The sequence below is a fragment of the Dendrobates tinctorius genome, unplaced genomic scaffold (genome assembly GCF_039654945.1).
Source record: "Dendrobates tinctorius isolate UK_male_01 unplaced genomic scaffold, ASM3965494v1 ptg000097l, whole genome shotgun sequence".
Classification (NCBI taxonomy): domain Eukaryota; kingdom Metazoa; phylum Chordata; class Amphibia; order Anura; family Dendrobatidae; genus Dendrobates; species Dendrobates tinctorius.
In genome coordinates, this window is record NW_027361765.1 from 10,066,209 (window position 1) to 10,085,063 (window position 18,855).

General features: G+C 45.5%; 1 protein-coding gene across 1 annotated transcript in view; it reads right to left on the reverse strand.

Annotated features, from left to right (window-relative positions):
* Positions 1–8,844: 8,844 nt before the first annotated feature.
* Positions 8,845–18,855, reverse strand: part of MTMR10 (myotubularin related protein 10) — an 81,495-nt gene continuing 71,484 nt past the window's right edge. The window contains exons 13-16 of the mRNA XM_073586893.1: positions 17,239–17,408; positions 14,710–14,880; positions 11,374–11,556; positions 8,845–10,176 (exon numbers count right to left, since the gene is read on the reverse strand). Of these exons, the coding sequence (XP_073442994.1) occupies positions 9,574–10,176; positions 11,374–11,556; positions 14,710–14,880; positions 17,239–17,408 (1,127 nt within the window). The 3' untranslated portion in view covers positions 8,845–9,573. The remainder of the gene's footprint in view (positions 10,177–11,373; positions 11,557–14,709; positions 14,881–17,238; positions 17,409–18,855) is intronic.

Sequence of the window (18,855 nt, forward strand, 5' to 3'; positions counted from 1 at the left end):
CCAACACCAGACAATAATGCTCATTTTCTAGCACTTTAACACAGGATAAACAAGTGTTGGCACTATTAAAGGGAATCTGTCAGTAGGATCATTCCACCTAAGCAGTCAATATGGGCATGAAAGTCATAGGACGCTGAATAAAAAGATACCTTGATATCTGAAATTCGATTTCTCCCAAAGAATAAGACATTTATTAATATGCAAATGAGTAGTTAAGATCTATGGGCTGGACACAGATCTACACGAGAATCTGCCTCGAGAGCTTATTTTATAGTAAAGGGGACAGTACAACTGTCAGTCATTACATGTCTCACACAGCTCTACAGTGAGATCATAATACAGTACAGCAGAGCTTTAACTAAAAGCACAGTTCTCAAAAGTTTTCATACCCCCGCAGAATTGTTGCTTTTTTCCAGAGAATATGAATAATAACACCAAAACTTTTTCTCCACTCATGGTTAGTCAAAGCCATTTATTGTCAAACTACTGTGTTTTCTATTTTTAAAATCATAATGACAACCCAAAACATCCAAATGACCCAGATCAAAAGTTCATACACTCCATTTCTTAATACCGTGTATTGCTCCCTCTAACATCAATGGTAGCTTGAAGTCTTTTGTGGTAGTTGTGGATGAGGTTCTTTATTTTCTCAGATGGTAAAGCTGCCCACTCTTCTTGGCAAAAAGCCTCCAGTTCCTGTAAATTCCTAGGCTGTCTAGCATAAACTGCACGCTTGAGATCTCCCCAGAGTGGCTCAATGAAATTGAGGTCAGGAGACTAAAATGACCACTCCAGAACCTTCACTTTGTTCTGCTGTAGCCAATAACAGGTCGACTTGGCCTTGGGTTTTGGATCGTTGTCATGTGGGAACGTCGAAGTATGTCCCATGTGCAGTTTCCAAGCTGATGACTGCAAATTTGCCTCCGGTATTTGCTGATAACGTGCTGCATTCATCTTTCCTTCAACTTTGACCAAGTTTCCTGTGCCTCAGTAGCTCACGCATCTCCAAAACATAGCGATCCACCTTCGTGTTTTACGGTAGGAATGGTGTTCCTTTCATCATAGTTCTTGTTGACCTCTCTCCAAATGTAACATTTATGGTTGTGACCAAAAAGTTCAATTTTAGCTTCATCACTCCAAATTACCTTGTTCCAAAAGTTTTGAGGCTTGTCTCGGTGCAGTTTTGCATATTGTAGGCAAGATACTTTGTGGCATTTGCGCAGTAATGGCTTTCTTCTGGCGACTTGACCATGCAGCCCATTTTTCTTCAAGTGCCTCCTTATTGTGCATCTTGAAACAGCCTCACTGCTAGTTTTCAGAGAGTTCAGTATTTCAGCTGATATTATTTGTGGGTTTTTCTTTGTATCCCAAACAATTTTCCTGGCAGCCGTGGACAATATTTTTTTTGGTCTACCTGACTTTGTTTTTACAGAGCCCCCGATTTTTCATTTGTTAAATCACAGTTTGAACGCTGCCGACTGGCATTATCAATTCCTTGGATGTCTTTTTGTATACCTTTCCTGTTTTATACAGTTCAACTACCTTTTCCTGTAGGTCCGTTGACAATTCTTTTACTTTCTCCATAACTCACAATCCAGAAATGTCAAAGACTGGATGAAAGATGCAAAAGTCTGGATCCCAGAAACTCACTCAGCTTTTATGCGCACACACACTGATTACAAGCAAACAGGTCACAGGTGAGGATGTTACCTTTAGTAGCCATTCACACCCATTTGTGTCAACTTCTGTGCATGTTATCAGGCCAAAATCACCTGGGTATGTGAACTTTTGATCAGAGTCATTTGGATGTTTTAGGTTGTCATTATGATTTAAAAAGAGAAAAACACACTAGTTTGACAAAAAATGGCTTCACACAACCACCAACTATGAGTGGAGAGAAAAAGTTTTGCAGTCATTCATATTCACTGAAACAAGGCCAAGAAAGCAAAAATTCTGCCGGGGTATGTAAACTTTTGTGCACAACTGTATCTGCAGCTATCCTCTCATAGTGTTTTCAGCTCTGCTGCAGAGTTGTGCATGATAACGAATATAGTACTGCTGCGTTGAACTTTGTTTAATTACAAACATTTGCAGTTGTCCTCTCAGTGCTGTCAGCTCTGTTGTACTGCCCTTCCCCACACACTGGGTTGGTTGGGAAATGGAAGCTGAAGCATTAGGATAGGAGAAGAATTTTTGGTTCTTACCGTAAAATCTCTTTCTTGGAGCGTTCATTGGGGGACACAGAATACCATGGGTGTATGCTGCTTCTAGGAGGCTGACACTAAGCAAAACAAGAAAATTAGCTCCTCCCCAGCAGTATACACCCACCGACAGGCACTAGGCACCTCAGTTAGTGAAAAAGCAGTAGGAGAAGCAACGGAACACTCTAAACATATGTACCAACCCAACAAGGGACTCAAAGACCCAACACGGTACAATTTTAAACAGGGAGGATGCTGTGTCCCCCAGTGAAGGCTCCAAGAAAGAGATTTTACGGTAAGAACCAAAAATCCTCTTTATCGCCTTATTGGGGGACACAGAATACCATGGGACGTTCCAAAGCAGTCCCAAGGGTGGGAACATCAATAAGGAATGAGAGAGCAGGAAGGGCTTAGGTCGGCCGGTGCACCACCGCCGCCTGCAGAACCTTCCTACCAACAACTGCAGCAGACGAGGCCTGGGTATGAACCCTGTAGAACCTCGCAAAAGTGTGCAAAGACGACCAGGTCGCAGCCCTGCAGAGTTGCAGAGCCGAAGCCTGGTGTCGAACGGCCCACGAAGCTGCCACAGCCCGGGTGGAGTGAGCTCTCACTCCCAGAGGGGGCCGTTTTTCCTGAAGTCGGTATGCTTCCTGAATTGTAGAACGAATCCAGCGAGCGATCGTGGTTTTGGATGCCGGAAGCCCTTTCCTCCGACCTTCAGAAATGACCAGCAATGAATCGGATTGACGAAGTGAAGCGGTCCTAGCGAGGTAGACACGCAAGGCTCTAACAACATCCAGTTTGTGGAGTGACTTCTCAAGAGGGTGAGAAGGAGCCGGACAAAACGATGGAAGAACGATATCCTCGTTGATGTGAAAGGAGGAAACCACCTTTGGTAGGAAGGAAGGAACGGGCCTGAGGACGACTTTATCCTGATGGAGCACCAGATAAGGAGAACGACATGACAAGGCCGCTAACTCAGAAACTCTTCTAATGGACGTAATGGCGATCAAAAAGGTTACCTTCCATGACAGAAGTGACAAAGGAATGTCCTGGATGGGCTCAAATGGCGCCTTTTGGAGAGCGCCAAGAACGAGATTGAGATCCCAGGGTTCTATTGGTGAATGATGAGGAGGAGCCACATGAGCGACCCCTTGGAGGAACGTCTTAACCTGCGGTAAGGAAGCAAGCTCTCTTTGAAAGAGGATAGACAAGGCAGAAACCTGACCCTTCAGGGTACTGAGAGACAGACCCGAATCTAAGCCTGACTGGAGAAAACCCAGTATGGACGGAATGGAAAAGGCCAATGGAAAAACTTTTTTATCGTCGCACCAATGGAAAAAAAGCCTTCCAATACCTGTGGTAAATGCGGGAAGAGGCTGGCTTCCTGGCTTTGATCATCGTCTGAATCACCTGGTTGGAAAAACCTGATTCTCTTAGGATTGCGGCCCCAATGGCCATGCCGTTAAATTCAGAGACCGAGAATTCTCGTGGTAAAGGGGGCCTTGCGAGAGAAGATCCGGACGGTCTGTAGGCCTCCAGGGAACGTCCGCGAGCATGTTCTCCAGTTCCGCATACCAAGGCCTTCTCGGCCAGTCTGGAGCTACAAGAATTACTGGAACGCCTTCCGATTTTATCTTCTTGACCACTCTTGGGATCAAGGAAAGAGGTGGAAACAGATAAGGGAGTTGAAAATGGGTCCACGGAATTACTAGGGCGTCGCAAGCGACGGCTAGAGGATCCCTGGACCTGGCTCCGAAGCGCGGAACTTTGTGGTTCATCCGAGATGCCATGAGGTCGACGTCCGGATAACCCCAGCGCTTGCATATCTGATCGAAGACTGAGGGATGGAGAGACCATTCGCCTGACGCTAGGCCTTGACGACTCAGTCGGCTGCCCAGTTTTCCACCCCTGGAATGTGAACGGCGGAGATTGCTGGGACGTAACGTTCCGCCCAGCGCAGAATCCTGGCCACTTCTGACATGACTTGGTGGCTGCGCGTGCCGCCCTGATGGTTTATGTACGCCACAGCAGTGGCGTTGTCCGACTGAATGCGGATCGGCTTGCCTACAAGAAGGGGCTGCCAGCGCAGAAGGGCCAGAAAGATCGCTCTGATCTCGAGCAGATTGATAGGAAGAAGAGCTTCCTGTGGGCTCCAGTGTCCTTGGGCCGTCTTCTGATGAAAAACCGCTCCCCAACCCAGGAGGCTGGCATCGGTGGTGATGACTTGCCACCGAAGCGGGAGGGAGGACCTTCCTAGGAGGACTGACTAAGACATTGTCCACCAAGTGAGGGATTGCCTCACTTTGAGAGGAAGGAGAATGGGCCGGTCCAAGGACCTCGTCGTCTTGTCCCAGACTGAAAGGAGGGACAGCTTAAGGGGACGAAGGTGAAACTGTGCAAAGGGCACTGCTTCCAAAGCAGCTACCATCTTCCCCAGAACTTTCATGCAGAATCGAAGGGGGATGGGCGTTGGCCGTTTGAGGGCTCGAATCCCTTTGGACAGAGCCGCAAATTTTTCCCTCGGAAGAAACACCCGGGCCAGGTTCGTGTCGAACTCCATGCCTAAAAAGGTCAGACGCTGAGTGGGGCTGAGAACGGACTTCTCTTTGTTGACTAACCAACAGAGACGGTTGAGAGTATCCAGGGTTATCTGAAGGCTTAGGAGACAGTCTTGACGGGACGAGCCCTTGATTAAGAGATCGTCCAGATAAGAAATGATGAGAATCCCTCTGGATCGAAGGATGGCCATGACCGTTGCCATCACTTTCGTGAACACACGGGGGGCGGAGGCTAGGTCGAAGGGAAGAGCCGTGAACTGGTAATGATTTTCCTGAATCGCAAACCTGAGATATTTCTGATGCTGCAAGCAAACAGGGATGTGAAGATAGGCATCCCGTATGTCCACAGAACAGAGAAATTCTCCGGGCTCCATTGAGGCTATCACCGATCGAAGAGACTCCATTTTGAAGTGAAGAATCTTCACGTGGCGATTGAGCAATTTGAGGTCCAGGAATGGTCGCAGGGAGCCGTCTTTCTTCGGGACTACGAAGAGATTTGAGTAGAACCCTGAAAACCGTTCGTCTGAGGGAACGGGAACAATCACTCCGGCGGAAAGAAGGGAGGAGACAGCCTGAAAGAATCCTGGAATGTGGGACCGTTGTCTTGGAGGTCGAGACAGGAAAAAACGCCTGTCTGGTGGGGAAGAAAATTCGATCTTGTAACCGGAAGCGATGATTTCCCTGACCCAAGCGTCGTCGACAACCGACAGCCAAGCGTCCACGAAAAAGGAAAGTCTGCCTCCCACCCTGGAAAAACTTCCAGGAGGGGGTGCCCCGTCACTTGGGAGCAAACCTACCGGAACGGGCACCTGACGACCTGGAGTATTGTCCTCTAGATCTCCAGAGGGGAGCGGGCTTGTAAGAAGGTTTCTTCTGCTCACGCTCCCTAGATGCGGATGGACGCTCTCGCTGGACAGAGCTCTCTGTGGACGAGAACGGACGAAAAGGCCTAAAGGGCCAAAAACCCTTTCTATTAAAAAAAACGTCTTGGTCGAGACTGGGGGAGGGAAGTACTTTTACCCCCAGTGGCATCAGAAATTATTTGATCCAGTTTGGCCCCCAAAGAGCCGAGAACCATGGAAGGGCAGATTAGTGAGCGACTTTTTAGAGGTGGTATCCGCATTCCAAGATTTTAATCAAAGAACTCGGCGTACAGCCACTATATTGCTGTTAGCCCTTGCTACGCAACCGGCCGCATCTAGGGAGGCCGCTAAAAGGTATTTACCCGCATGATTAATTTGATCTGCTAGGTCTGCCAGCTCGTCCTGGGGAGCTGCGGCTAAAATGCCCCTGCGAAGAATTTTTGCCCAAGCTGAAATGACTGTAGCCACCCAGGAGGAGGCGAAAATAGGGCAGAGGGAGGCGCCGGAGGCCTCAAAGATAGACTTCGCCAAAGATTCTAACTGCCTGTCTGTTGGGTCCTTAAGCGATGCTCCGTCTGGAAGGGACAGAACCGTCTTAGAGGCTATGCAAGAAACGGGAGGGTCCACCTCAGGGGCTTTGGTCCATTTTGAAAGCAAATCAGCCTCAAATGGGTACAGAACATCCAAATACCTGCGGCCCGAAAAGCGTTGCTCAGGGTGCTCCCAATGTTTGGCTAGAGTCATATCAAACTCCTTGTGGTTTGGAAAAGTTTTGGATGGCGGCCTTGGTCGTTTAAATGGTATAGAACATTCCTGAGGAATGGGCTTGTCCTGCTTAATCTCCAGGGTTTGGAAAATAGCTGAAAGGAGACTATCGACCATCGTGTTTTAGACATGTCGTCTGCTTCTGAACTAGATCCTGAATGTGGATCGTCGTCTGACCTAACGTCATCCTCTGAAGGAGACGGACACCTGGGTGAAACAGACGGGCCTAACGAACTGGAAGACGAGCCCGATAGGAGGCGCTTCCTAGAAATCCTACTCGGCCTGTCCCTCTGAAGGTCACGGTCAGGAGCGGACGACTCACCTTGAGAGGCGGTCGGCGCAGCGGTGGCTGTAGCTAGCTGAGGCAAACGTTCTAGGACCTGGACCAGGGACTGAGAGACTTTGGTCAGATCGGAGACCGACTGAGACATAGCAATGGCCCAGTCTGGGAGAGGGGACGTACCCTCATAACGGGAATCTGTGTGCTCCTGAGAGGCCGACCCGAAGCCCACTTCTTTTTACAGCGCGCACAGGCGTAATGAATAGCGGTGGGCCTGAAACAGAGTACCCCTGCAGGGTTGGGCATAAGGAAAAACTGCGCTGAATGGCCGTGGAGATTGGGGAATAACTGCGCAGGAAGGCTAATATTTCTGCATAGAGCAGATCCTACCTAGATCCGGCAAGCAGCAGAAACGCTGAGGTGTCCTCCAAGCAGCGCAGAAAGCCAGGACCGAAAAACCAGGAAATGCCTGATGAGGTAAGCGGTGGGCGGAGCTTAGCAGCTGAGCCGCAATTGGGTCTAACCTACAAGAAGGAAAGAGGAGCCCTGTGATGGGCTAAAAAAGGCACGAGGACAGCGTGCTCAGAAAGAGAGGAGGCGCTCTGAAAGCGAGGGCCGAAAACGAAAGTGAAAGTGAAAAAAACCGGCACCGCAGCCCCGTGATGGAATTGCCCAGGAAAGTGAAGAGAAGTTCTGTAAGGAGGTACTGTGCGCAGAAACGCTATGGAAAGCCCTGTCCCTGTGAGAACGGGGAGAGAACACCCAGTCTACAGCCCTTGAATATATATGGAGAATATATATGGAGAGGCGCGCGGCTGATGAGAGCGGCACCCGTCAGGCAGGGAGGGAGGGAGGGCGGGAGATTCAAATAGCCAGATGAGTTCGGCTGTCCAGCTCCAGCGATGTGCTTCTGGTAATGCTGCGGGCTGGAGGGGTCATACAGGCACTTACCTGCCATCCCTGAAGAGGATGATCACAGGGGCCCCACAAGGGTAGTGGCAAGCCGCTGTCCTCTGTACCCGCATCCTGCAGAAGACGGAATTAACCTCTTGATGGCGAAGGGAATCTTGCGATCTCCGTCTTCCTCTCAGCCCTGTCCCGAGAGAGGGGTGAGGAGGGGGATTTTGGCAAGGACCAGCCACCTGTCCACATCCCATAGCACCAGGATGTGATATGGGAAAAAGTCCTGCCAGCGTACTGAGAGTTGCGATGTGGGATCACCACACTGCTCGCTCAGCCACCTAATATAGGAAAGCAGGGTGAACTTCCACCCTGTTTCCCGACTTGAATCTGCAAAAACAAAAGACAAAAATTAAAAGGTTCCATTAGAACACCTAAAGGAAAGAAAGGTTAATTGCGGATCTGGGAAGATCCCGGTCCGCCTCCTACAGACACTAAGCACAAACTGAGGTGCCTAGTGCCTGTCGGTGGGTGTATACTGCCGGGGAGGAGCTAATTTTCTTGTTTTGCTTAGTGTCAGCCTCCTAGCAGCAGCAGCATACACCCATGGTATTCTGTGTCCCCCAATAAGGCAATAAAGAAAATGTAGATGTTCTTGTAATGAGAGAAAGTTCAGCTCTGCTGTACGGTCATTTATGATCACACAGCTGTGCTGTGAGATCAGGCTGTCAGTCATTACATGTCTCACACTGTTACCACCTTTCATTTAAAAAAAAAAAAAAAAACGCTGTGGAAGCAGACTTTGGGAGATCAGTGTGCGGCCCATAGTTCTTAACAGCTCATTTACCTATTAAAAAGGTGTATTCCTCTGGAATATGTTATTAGATTGTAGATTTTAAGGTACAGTTGTATTCAGCTACCCATGACCTAAGGCCATAAATAAGGTTGATCCTACAGACGGATTCCCTATAAAGGCATGGATACTATTCTATGTACAGACATTTGCAATGTTGTAATTATCATAAAGCAGAAATAATAGCCAACAGTATCAATGTAGCTCCTTTTTAAAAGTGAGTGAGGAATATTTTAAGTTATGTGGGTATTGAGCTAAAATTGTAATAAATTATCACTGCGTGCATAGGACTAAATAGACTACGTATACTCCATGCCTAAATGCTTTACACGCAGAGAAAAGATTCATTCATCATTTCTGGGAAGAATTACTTACACTTCATGCACAATTTGAAATAAATGACTTTCGGTCAGAGAGTTGCCATGGTTCAATTAAGAGTCTTTAATAAAAACAAAACAATCATTTTCTACTGGAATTTTAAATATTAGTCACATCTAACCCTTTAGTAAGCAGTCAATGCTGAGAGTACCAAAACTAAACCTGCCAACTAATTTTCGAACTATGTACAACTTTTAATTTAAAAATGTAAAGGCACTTCTACAACTATTCTGTAACGCAAGAGTTATCTACAATTAACAGTGCACATCATGTTTGTTTCACTCCTGAATCAGCTGAAGGAAAACGGAAAACTTGGTGATGGGGCAAAGTGGGTTTAAAGAACACAAGATAAGCTGAACAATTCTTACACTTCATCTCCCAAAGGAACAACAACATTTACATTCTCATACAGTATTATTTTACATCGTGTCTATGTAAAATGTAACTGTAAAAAAAAAAAAAAAGTCTCCCACAAGTCTCTCCTGGCACATGTAACATGATAAGAAATCAACAAAGACATAAAATCAGTGATCCGATCCCTAAGCTTATAGACTAGCTTTTTATATGGTAACTTGGACCTATAACTACTCGTACAACTGTAAGACATTGATCTGTTAGCTGTTTGGTTACTTTTGCTGCATTTCCCATGGAAATACTGTTTTTAACTTTCAAAACCAGTCATTTTAGAAAAAATGTCAGTGTATGGCTAAACATAAAAATTGCAGTACATTGGACTGTCAATGGAAACCTTTCCACCGTTATTAAATATCCCTCAATCTTCATTGGTAAGTGTTTCGGTGGACAACCAAATTTTGGCACCATTTAAAAACTTGCTTAACGGCGTGCCTAGTATACTCCGGCGACACAAATTCCCAACTGGTGAAAAAGGGAAAGAGGAGGAAAGAAAGTCCAAACTTTCATAACTGCTTTGTAAGTCATCAGCTCTGAAGAACATTCTGGATTGTTCGCTATCCGGGGTTGTGGTTCGAGACAATGGGAAACTTCTGTGCTGTCGAAGACTTGTTTGCAGCATTTCAATCTCATCAGCCAGCAGGGAAAGTTTGTGGAAGGCAGTGATGGAACCGCCATGGTTAATCTGTGCCTCTGGAATCCAACGAAGATACAAAAGCTTCCACAGTTTAATGTGGGGACCATTTAGTCTGGGTAAAATCACTCCATGCAAGTCCACCGGCTTAGAAAAAAAGTTTCTGAGATACAGCTGTAGTCCATTGTTCTGGATTGCTGGAGCCTGATGGACCAATTCAGGTCGTAATCTCAATATTAGGGAGTTCCTGCGTGGCATCAGCTCTGGTTGAGTGACAATCCCATTCTTCAAAGAAGGAGGCATTCCTCGTAACGTGGAACTATAGTTTTTCTGGAAAAAGTACGATAGGGAATAATGATCAAGCAGCTCAAATACCATGAGAAGGATAATCTGGCATACGAGACATAATAAAGGGCCAATTCAGACAACTGTAATGTGGTGATATTTTTTGTGTCCATACCACAGGCACAATTTTGGGTCTTATTCAGATCATGAGACGAAGCCAAGAACTAAGACCATGATACGGAACACTAAAATGCAGCCACATTAGTATCAGCCCTAAGGTGTCATTTTCACACACCTAAATTAGATTCAGGAGTCCATATATGCAGCCTGCATACGGAACAGAGGCCATTAACTCTTCTAAAACAAAAATTATATAAACATTCATTCTCACGTCCTTTAAAGGGAACCTGTCAGCTTTAGTTACTTGGCCTCCTTATATTCCACAGCACTTTACATACATTGTCATACCTGAAGGTCCCCACTAGGGCTCAATCTATATTCCCTATCAGAAAGTCTTTTGAAGTGTGGGAGATAACCGTAATATCTGGAAAAAACGCACACAAACTTGGTGAGAACATGCCAACTCCTTGCAGATTGTTATCCTTGGCCAGATTTAAACCTATGAACCAAGTGCTGCCATGGAAGGTCCCCACTGGATTCTCCCGCCCGCTCAGCTAAACGGATAGGAGACCTGTCAGGTTAGAGGAGCAGGTGGGGAGATGCACCTCATCCCCAACTATTTTCTATGAAATGCTGCAACATTTTGGAGAAAAACATATCTTGAAGGCCACATTCACACATTGAGTATTTGGTCAGTATTTTACCTCAGTATTTGTAAGCCAAAACAAGGAGTGGAACAAAGGAAAGGTACACAATTTCTCATCCACTACTGTTTTGGCTTACAAATACTGAACATGAGAACATGGCCTAACGCAGGAGCCAGTTTCTGATTCATTCTGCCCCAGGACCAGACAGGATCCTTTTAACTGAAAATTTGGGCACTTTTTATTAATCAGTAAAATGGAGCTAACCGGGTCATTTTAATGGGTTGTTCAGCACCTATACTTTATGTCCAAACCCTCCGATGCTCGGCAGGTTTACTGTGGGTTTGGTTGGAGTGACAACAGGTTTTCCTTTTACCAACATGTCCTGTAGTTCTGCCAGTGATCACCTATTACATAGGACAGTCTGATTTCAGTGGTTAGAGATCATTTAAAGTAGCTGCCATTTCTCATACTGTACCTTTGTCCTCTTGAAACTTTTTGTAATTCCATTCTGAATGGTGGGGACGCTCTTCCCAATATACAAGGGGTTATTAAATAGTGCCCGGTCCTTCAGTGCAAACTGCAGGGACCAATTCCACACAGATGGAAATTTCAGTCCCTTTTCATCCCCTAGCTGAATATTTTTAGCAATTGCAAATTCCTAAGAATGAACAGAAACAATGTGAATGGTAAATTGCAAGATGGAAGACATGCCACATTAGAGTAGAGATTTTGGCTACAAAATCAGTGCTTACACAATTAAAGGGTTGAACAAAGTCACTAAAATTAAAAAGAACCAATCTAACAACTTAAAGGGAACCTGCAGTATTGAAAATGGTATCTGAAGTGCAGGAAGAATGTCAGAGCAGAAGGAGCCGATCAGACTGCAAGTATTTTGTTGAAACTTTTGCCACAAAATATATTAGTTTACTCAAATCCCTGGTGTTTTTATGCACTAGAGTCCAGTGGGCGGTCCTATACAGTGACCAACAGTCCTCTCTATATGACTGTATGCACAGATAGCTGCCAGAGTAGGACCGCTCACTGGACTATATGCAAATACCAGGGATTTCAGTAAATAACATTTGCGTTATACTGAATCCATTCCCCACAAAACTAGATATCGATCTGCTTGGCTCCTTCTCTACACCATGCTGTTCACAGATCAGAGTGCATAAACAATGTGATAAAATACCTTTAAATCTCATTCCTATTTTGAACTTGGTTGTGTACAGCCATTATCTGTAACCTGCGGCACCCCGTTACAGAACTAGAACTCCATGGTGGCAGTTGCAGTCCCACACCAGATAAATAATGCAATCCACAGATAAGGAAACATGTGTTGGTGTGGGGGGGGCGGGGAGAGGTGAGACCGTGCAAAAAGCTGCCCTTCGCTTCAGCTGGATACTGTGGGGCTGTAGCTGATTAAACTGCTTTGTTTTCAATATTTCATTTGGCTTTGACAAAACTTTCTTGATACAGTAATTGTGGATGAAAAACTCTACAAAAAAAAAAAAAACATCGTGGGAACTTAACCTAAGAGGCGAACACCTCTGAGGCTGCATTCAGACATCCACGCATGGAGCGCGTTCTACGGACTGGCTATGGGTCTCCGGACATGAACAGCCTCAAACATGTATGTTTCACAGACATCTCTGATCAGTGTCATACTGGGGTGCCAAGGGCCCACCAGTAACCATCTTCGGGGCCCCACTTTTCAGCTACATGCAAATGTGACATTGTCCTCAATCACCAATTTATATAACTAGCTGAAGAGCCCGGCGCTGCCCGGGCATAGGAACTAACTACGGTTAGTTATAACAAATTATAATGATTATATCTATATTTATAAAGCTGAGTGTAGAGCCCCGCCCACTCCACATAGCCACATTCACTATAATATCCCACATCATCCCGTCAGCCAGAGCTACCGGACTACTACCCATAATATCTCACATCATCCCGTCAGTCAGAGCTACCGGACTACTACTCCTAATATCCCACATCAGCCAGAGCCACCGGACTACTACCACAAATATCCCACTTCATCCAGTCAGAGCGAGCTACCGGACTACTACCTATATCATCCCGTCAGCCAGAGCTACCGGACTACTACCCATAATATCCCACATCATCCCGTCAGCCAGAACCACCAGACTACTACTCCTAATATCCCACATCAGCCAGAGCCACCGGACTACTACCACAAATATCCCACTTCATCCAGTCAGAGCGAGCTACCGGACTACTACCTATATCATCCAGTCAGCCAGAGCTACCGGACTACCACCCATAATATCCCACATCATCCCATCAGCCAGAGCCACCGAACAACTACCACTAATATCCCACATCATCCCATCAGCCAGAGCCACCGGACAACTACCACTAATATCCCACATCATCCCGTCAGCCTGGAGTCAGAACCAGAGCGCTGAGTGGAACGGTCCTAACTTCCATACTGGGGATCCCTTATGAGGCCTGGTGTCAGAACCAGGGCGCTGAGTGGATTTGCCCTGACTTCCATACCAATGATCCTTTTAATAGAAGCCTGGGGTGAGAATCAGAGCGCTGAGGGATTTACCCTAACTTCCATACCGGAGATCCCTTTAAGAGAGGCCTGGGGTCAGTACCAAAGCACAGAGTGGATTTTCCCTCACTTCCGTACCAAGGATCCCTTTAAGAGGGGCCTGGGGTCAGAACCAGAGCGCTGAGTGTATTTGCCCTAACTTCCATACCGGGGATCCCTTTAAGAGAGCCTGGGATCAGAACAAGAGCGCTGAGTGGATTAGCCCTGACTTGCATACCAATGATCCCTTTAATCGAACCCTGGGGTCAGAATCAGCGTTCCGAGGGATTTGCCCTAACTTCCATACAGGAGATCCCTTTAAGAGAGCCTGGGGTCAGTGCCAGAGCATTTGAAGGCAATTGCCCTGACTTCCATACCGGGGATCCCTTTAAGAGGGAAGATGTGCCTATGGATGGAGGATGTGTGATGTGTATATGGGCACGGGAGGGGGGATTAATTTCTGTCATATGCTCTCTGCTCCTTTCTGGGGGCAGACAATGGTTGGAGCTTATGTTCCCAGGGATGCTATATTTCTCCCACCATGTCAGTGTCTGCTGAGGTGTTGTCAAGTGGGAAACTGTTGGTCATAGCAACCAATCACAGCTCAGCTTCTTTTAACCAGCTCTGGTGAAATGAGAGATGCTTAGTGATTGTTTGCAAGGACAACTGTTGCTCATACCAACCAATCACAGCTCAGCTTCTTTTGAAGAGCTCTGGTGAAATGAAAGATGCTTCGTGATTGGTTGGTGACACACACATTCATTTTTATATATAGAGATGAACTGCGTAGATTGTTAGATGAATAAGATGCCGCCTGTGTCTGTACATAGTGACTCAAGTAGATAGTGCCAAGTACTGCTTATATAAGAGGATGGTGGCCCAGTCTTGCACAGGGGCCCACCGGAAAATTCTCCAGTTCTCCTGTGGGCCAGTTCAAGCCAGTCTGTGACAATGTTTCGCAGACACCTGAATTTGCCACATCTTCAGAGGCTGGTGAACCAGAAAACAGATGTCTACACCAGATCCAGGCTGGAGTAGAGATTTTTACAACTCATGCAATTCCTGTGTGGTAAATGTTTAGGCTGCAATCAGTCAACTCGTTTCACAAAAAAAAAAAAAGGCAAGTTTGAATAATTTAAACAAAGCAATAATTTATCTTTATTTTTTTTGTGCAAATTTAACCAACCTTCCTTCACACTAAAACTATCAGAGCGACAGTCATTTCCAGGTACGTTGTATACTTACAGTACTCTGCTGGACTCGCTGGTGAGGACAATTGAACAGAAATGTTCCAAACAATGAGATGCAGGTGCTGTCATGCAGCACGGTTAGGTAGGTCTCGGTGAACTGGAAGGCGGCAGGATACTGCTCCAGGAGCTGCCATACACAGTCCAGGAACAGCACAAATAGGGGACACTGGGGAAGAGAAACAGATACTTGACACTATGACAAGGCAGACTACGACAAAGCAGGACACGTTTACGAGAAGACCAAACACGGGCAGATCCACAAGTCTACAGTTACATCATCACTGCGTAAACACCACTGCTTTTATTTAGGTTTTACGTCATTAAACCTATTATGCTAGTGCATGGGACCTTTGTACAATCTCTACATGGCGTTTCATATATTGGCATACACAGATGTTTTCTGAAAAATTCCATACAAATCCTACATTAAAGAAAAAAAAAAAATCAGCCCTGATTAGTTTTACAATGCAATAGCTAATAAGAGCTTCACAGAACCCTACACCAACCTCATCCAAACCCCAAATGTCTAATACAGGGCTTCCCAAACTGAGGTGCCACCTAGTTATTGGTGATGCTCTGCGTTTCGTTGAGCAGAATTTTTAATCTTGGAATAATAATAATCTTTATTTACATAGTGCCAACATATTCCGCAGCGCAAACACAAATCATAAGTAACATCATTAACAATACAACAATTAAGGTAAAATAAGCCGCCCCTGCTAGGGAGAGCTTACAATCTACAGTGAGGTGGGGGAGATACAGAGTACAGGTGTGAATTTACAATGATGGTCCAGCCATCTTGAGAAGGTGGGGGATTGGAAGATCCTGGCATTACCTATGTGGTGAGGCCTCAATAGAAAAATTATATTGGGTGGGAATCACGTCAATTTGATACTATAAAAGGGGTTTTCATGTTGCTTCAGGTGTCTTAACGGCAGCACTAACGTCACGGCACCAGCACTGCAGCCAATTGGTGAACTCAGTGGCTCTGAGGAGCTTGTGCCATCAACTCAAGCCGAGTCACTGAGCTCTGTTACTGGCTAAAACAACAACGACCTGTCGTCAGCGCTGCGGACAAGTACTGGTAACAACAGTTGAGCCTACATGCCGGACCCAGGGAAAGTGAGTAAAGCAAAAACTGCAGCCGGGGGAGAGGCGTTTTCTAAAACCAAAAACCCCTTTAACAAGCTGCATGGATGACAACTCTGAAATGACAAGGTCGCTCTCTGCATTCTGCTTTATCCATACAACATTCTCTGTAGATCGATGATGTCTGACGAGAACATTTCAGCCCCAATTCATCAAAGCTTTTAGGCCAAAAGTGTAGCATGAAAGCTTTGAGAAAAAGTCACAAAATTTTGTGACTTAATGTTTTCACACCAGTTTCTCAAAGCCCCACTGAAATAGGCAGAGTTCCCGGAGAGAGGAGGGTGCAATGACATACTGTGACATTTCTTAGGCCAGAAATCTCACTCGTGTCTCTGAATGGAGTAAGATGTCTGGCATAGTGCACAAAGGCGCACGCTGCTCATCAGACGCTACAGATTCACGAAGAGGAATGCAACTCTTCATAAATCTGTAGAATCTAGAACATGCCCTTCATCAAGCCCAGAGTGAAAATTGCTGGCCTTGATGAATGGAAGCCAAAATCTTTCAAACAAAAAGACAATCAGATCCCAACGTGGGAAATTCTAAATTGTCCAACTCTTTCAGTTTTGGAGGACTTGTCCTTTGGAAGATTAGAACAGCATGAAAAATACATAGGCAAAGTATTTTTCTTCACACTGTCACTATAGGGCACACTACATCTATTTGCAACATTTTTTTGGAGTATATTACTTAAAACAAGAGAAACTCTTAACAGCAGCTACGACTTTGCAGATCTGACATGTGCACTCCCGGGTCTTCTGTGCACCGTACTGCTGTTACACAGAGCACAAGATCCGGGGCAAAGCCAAACTAAATATTTATTGAAATGTCAAAGCAATAATAAGCAGGAATAAAGCGGCCGAAACAAACGATTGTGTATTCTGGAGAAGAAAACTTTACGTTTTTTCTGGGAAAAGAGCTTGTATAGGAATCACAGGAGACTCCAGAATTATTGTATGCTGAGTGGTAGAACAAATAGCGGAGAGTCTCAATGTCTGGATCACATCAATGTAACGTTCTTCACCCAGAAGAGCAGATGGCACAAAGCTGTCATTGTGTCTGGCATTAACTTATGACGAGTAATGAAGAAGGTCACCTGCCGTTATTACAAAAGGCAAATATTTTATCACTTGAAACATCGCTTTTTTTTTCTCCTCAGACATCCATACCTGGAAGCATATCCAGGTTTTCTAGGCAGAGCACGGCGTGAGCCAGTGCTATATAGGAACATCCCATAGAACTTACAGGAACATGGTTCTTTTTCAGTACATAAACCTTTATGTCAGAGGTATGGCTCAAACATGTTGTGGACACAGACTACAATACCAAAGAGGACAGGATAGCCAAATATTTTAGTAGATCACTGGTACTGTACCTCCTTGTCAGATTTCCTCAAGTGGTTGCACCTATCAAGAAATGGATATCCAGCCATAACCCACTCCTTCTGGATCAGACTCTGAAATCCAACAATAGTTCTGAAGTACGGGTCTGACATCAACTGAACAAGAGAAGCCACAATGCAGCTGAGATCACGACCGTCCTCCTCTGAAAGAGTAGAGAACATTTCTTTTATCAGTCAGCCTCCAGAATGATGTGCAAGATCACATTTCTAACTAGACTTGGTGTGAAATAATTTGCAGGAACCAGCCCAGTAATTTATGGCCACTGGGCAGGAGCCCCGAGAACCTTCTTGCACCCAGCATCCACAGCATGACCCGACATTGTTGCCGCATAACGCACATGTGACATTATACCAAGAGAGGAGCTCCAGATGCCAAAAATAGAAGGCGGTTCTCAAGACTTCCGTCCAGTGGCCAGAGATTATAAAAGTGCCCTCTGGAATGGGTCCTACAAATTAATTTGCACCAACTCTACTAATATATATATATATATTTATTAATTAAAGGATTGTCTCATGAAGACATGACTGCTGCGGCAAGTGGACATCAGAGATTGTTCCTTGAATCTCACCTCTATGTGCCAGTACTGAGAGCATGGTGGAGCTGAGCCGCCCATGTTTGAGAGAAGACCAGCAGCAATCAGCTTCTTGTCCTGCAGCTACAAAGACGTGTTGTCTGATGACAACTCCTTTAAAAGCAGTGTGTACAAGACAGGGACAGCTATGATGACCCTTTATGTTATAGGATAATTCATATGTGAGATAAAGCCAAATGGTCAGATCTCATTAACAGGCACTGTTGGGCGTACTTAGCTATAATATTTCAGGTGCTAAAACACCCACTGGGCAACACATTAAATAAGACACGTAGTTCCAGCATCAGTTCCACCCCATAGTTACAGGCTGATGTGTTCATTTTGAAGAGGGTTGCGACAGACAGAGGCAGATTGGAAGGAATCTGGAATTTAATGATTTGGCCAGGGATACAAAACACTTTCACCAAAATAGTAATTTTCTGACTCAACAGTTGGACAGGCCTCACCATCAGCTGACTTGGCATGCAGAGGGAATGAGTCACCAAGACTCTCAGCATGTCTAACAGGGAAATCCCTCTGTATCCAGCATACAGATCTAAATTCCCCTCATTGCAATATCAGATGTTCTCCACCCCCTGGATTGTACATCTGCATTTCATATATGACAAACACATAGTTACGGTAAATGCCGTATCCAAGCTCTAAATACAACCATATAGAGAATCTGTCAGCAGGTTTCCACCCCCAAACTATGTATATGCACATATAGTTCTTTCAAAGACGTATCTAGCAATACCTTTACATGGTTGGTCTGTTCCTCCATTACAGAGAAATCAGAATTTGCATTTACATGACAATGATGCTGTAGATCCTACGCCTCTGTCACTCCAGCTCTATACCCTGCCCAGCAGTGCCTCCTCTTGGTTTAGTGACTGCTCCTTTGCATGAAGTCACACAGCTTAAAGGCCGTCAAGCAGGAGGAGACAGCGCTGTGCGGGGAATAGAGCTAGAGTGACAGAGGCTTCAGATATACATTAGCACTTTACCCTCATTTCTA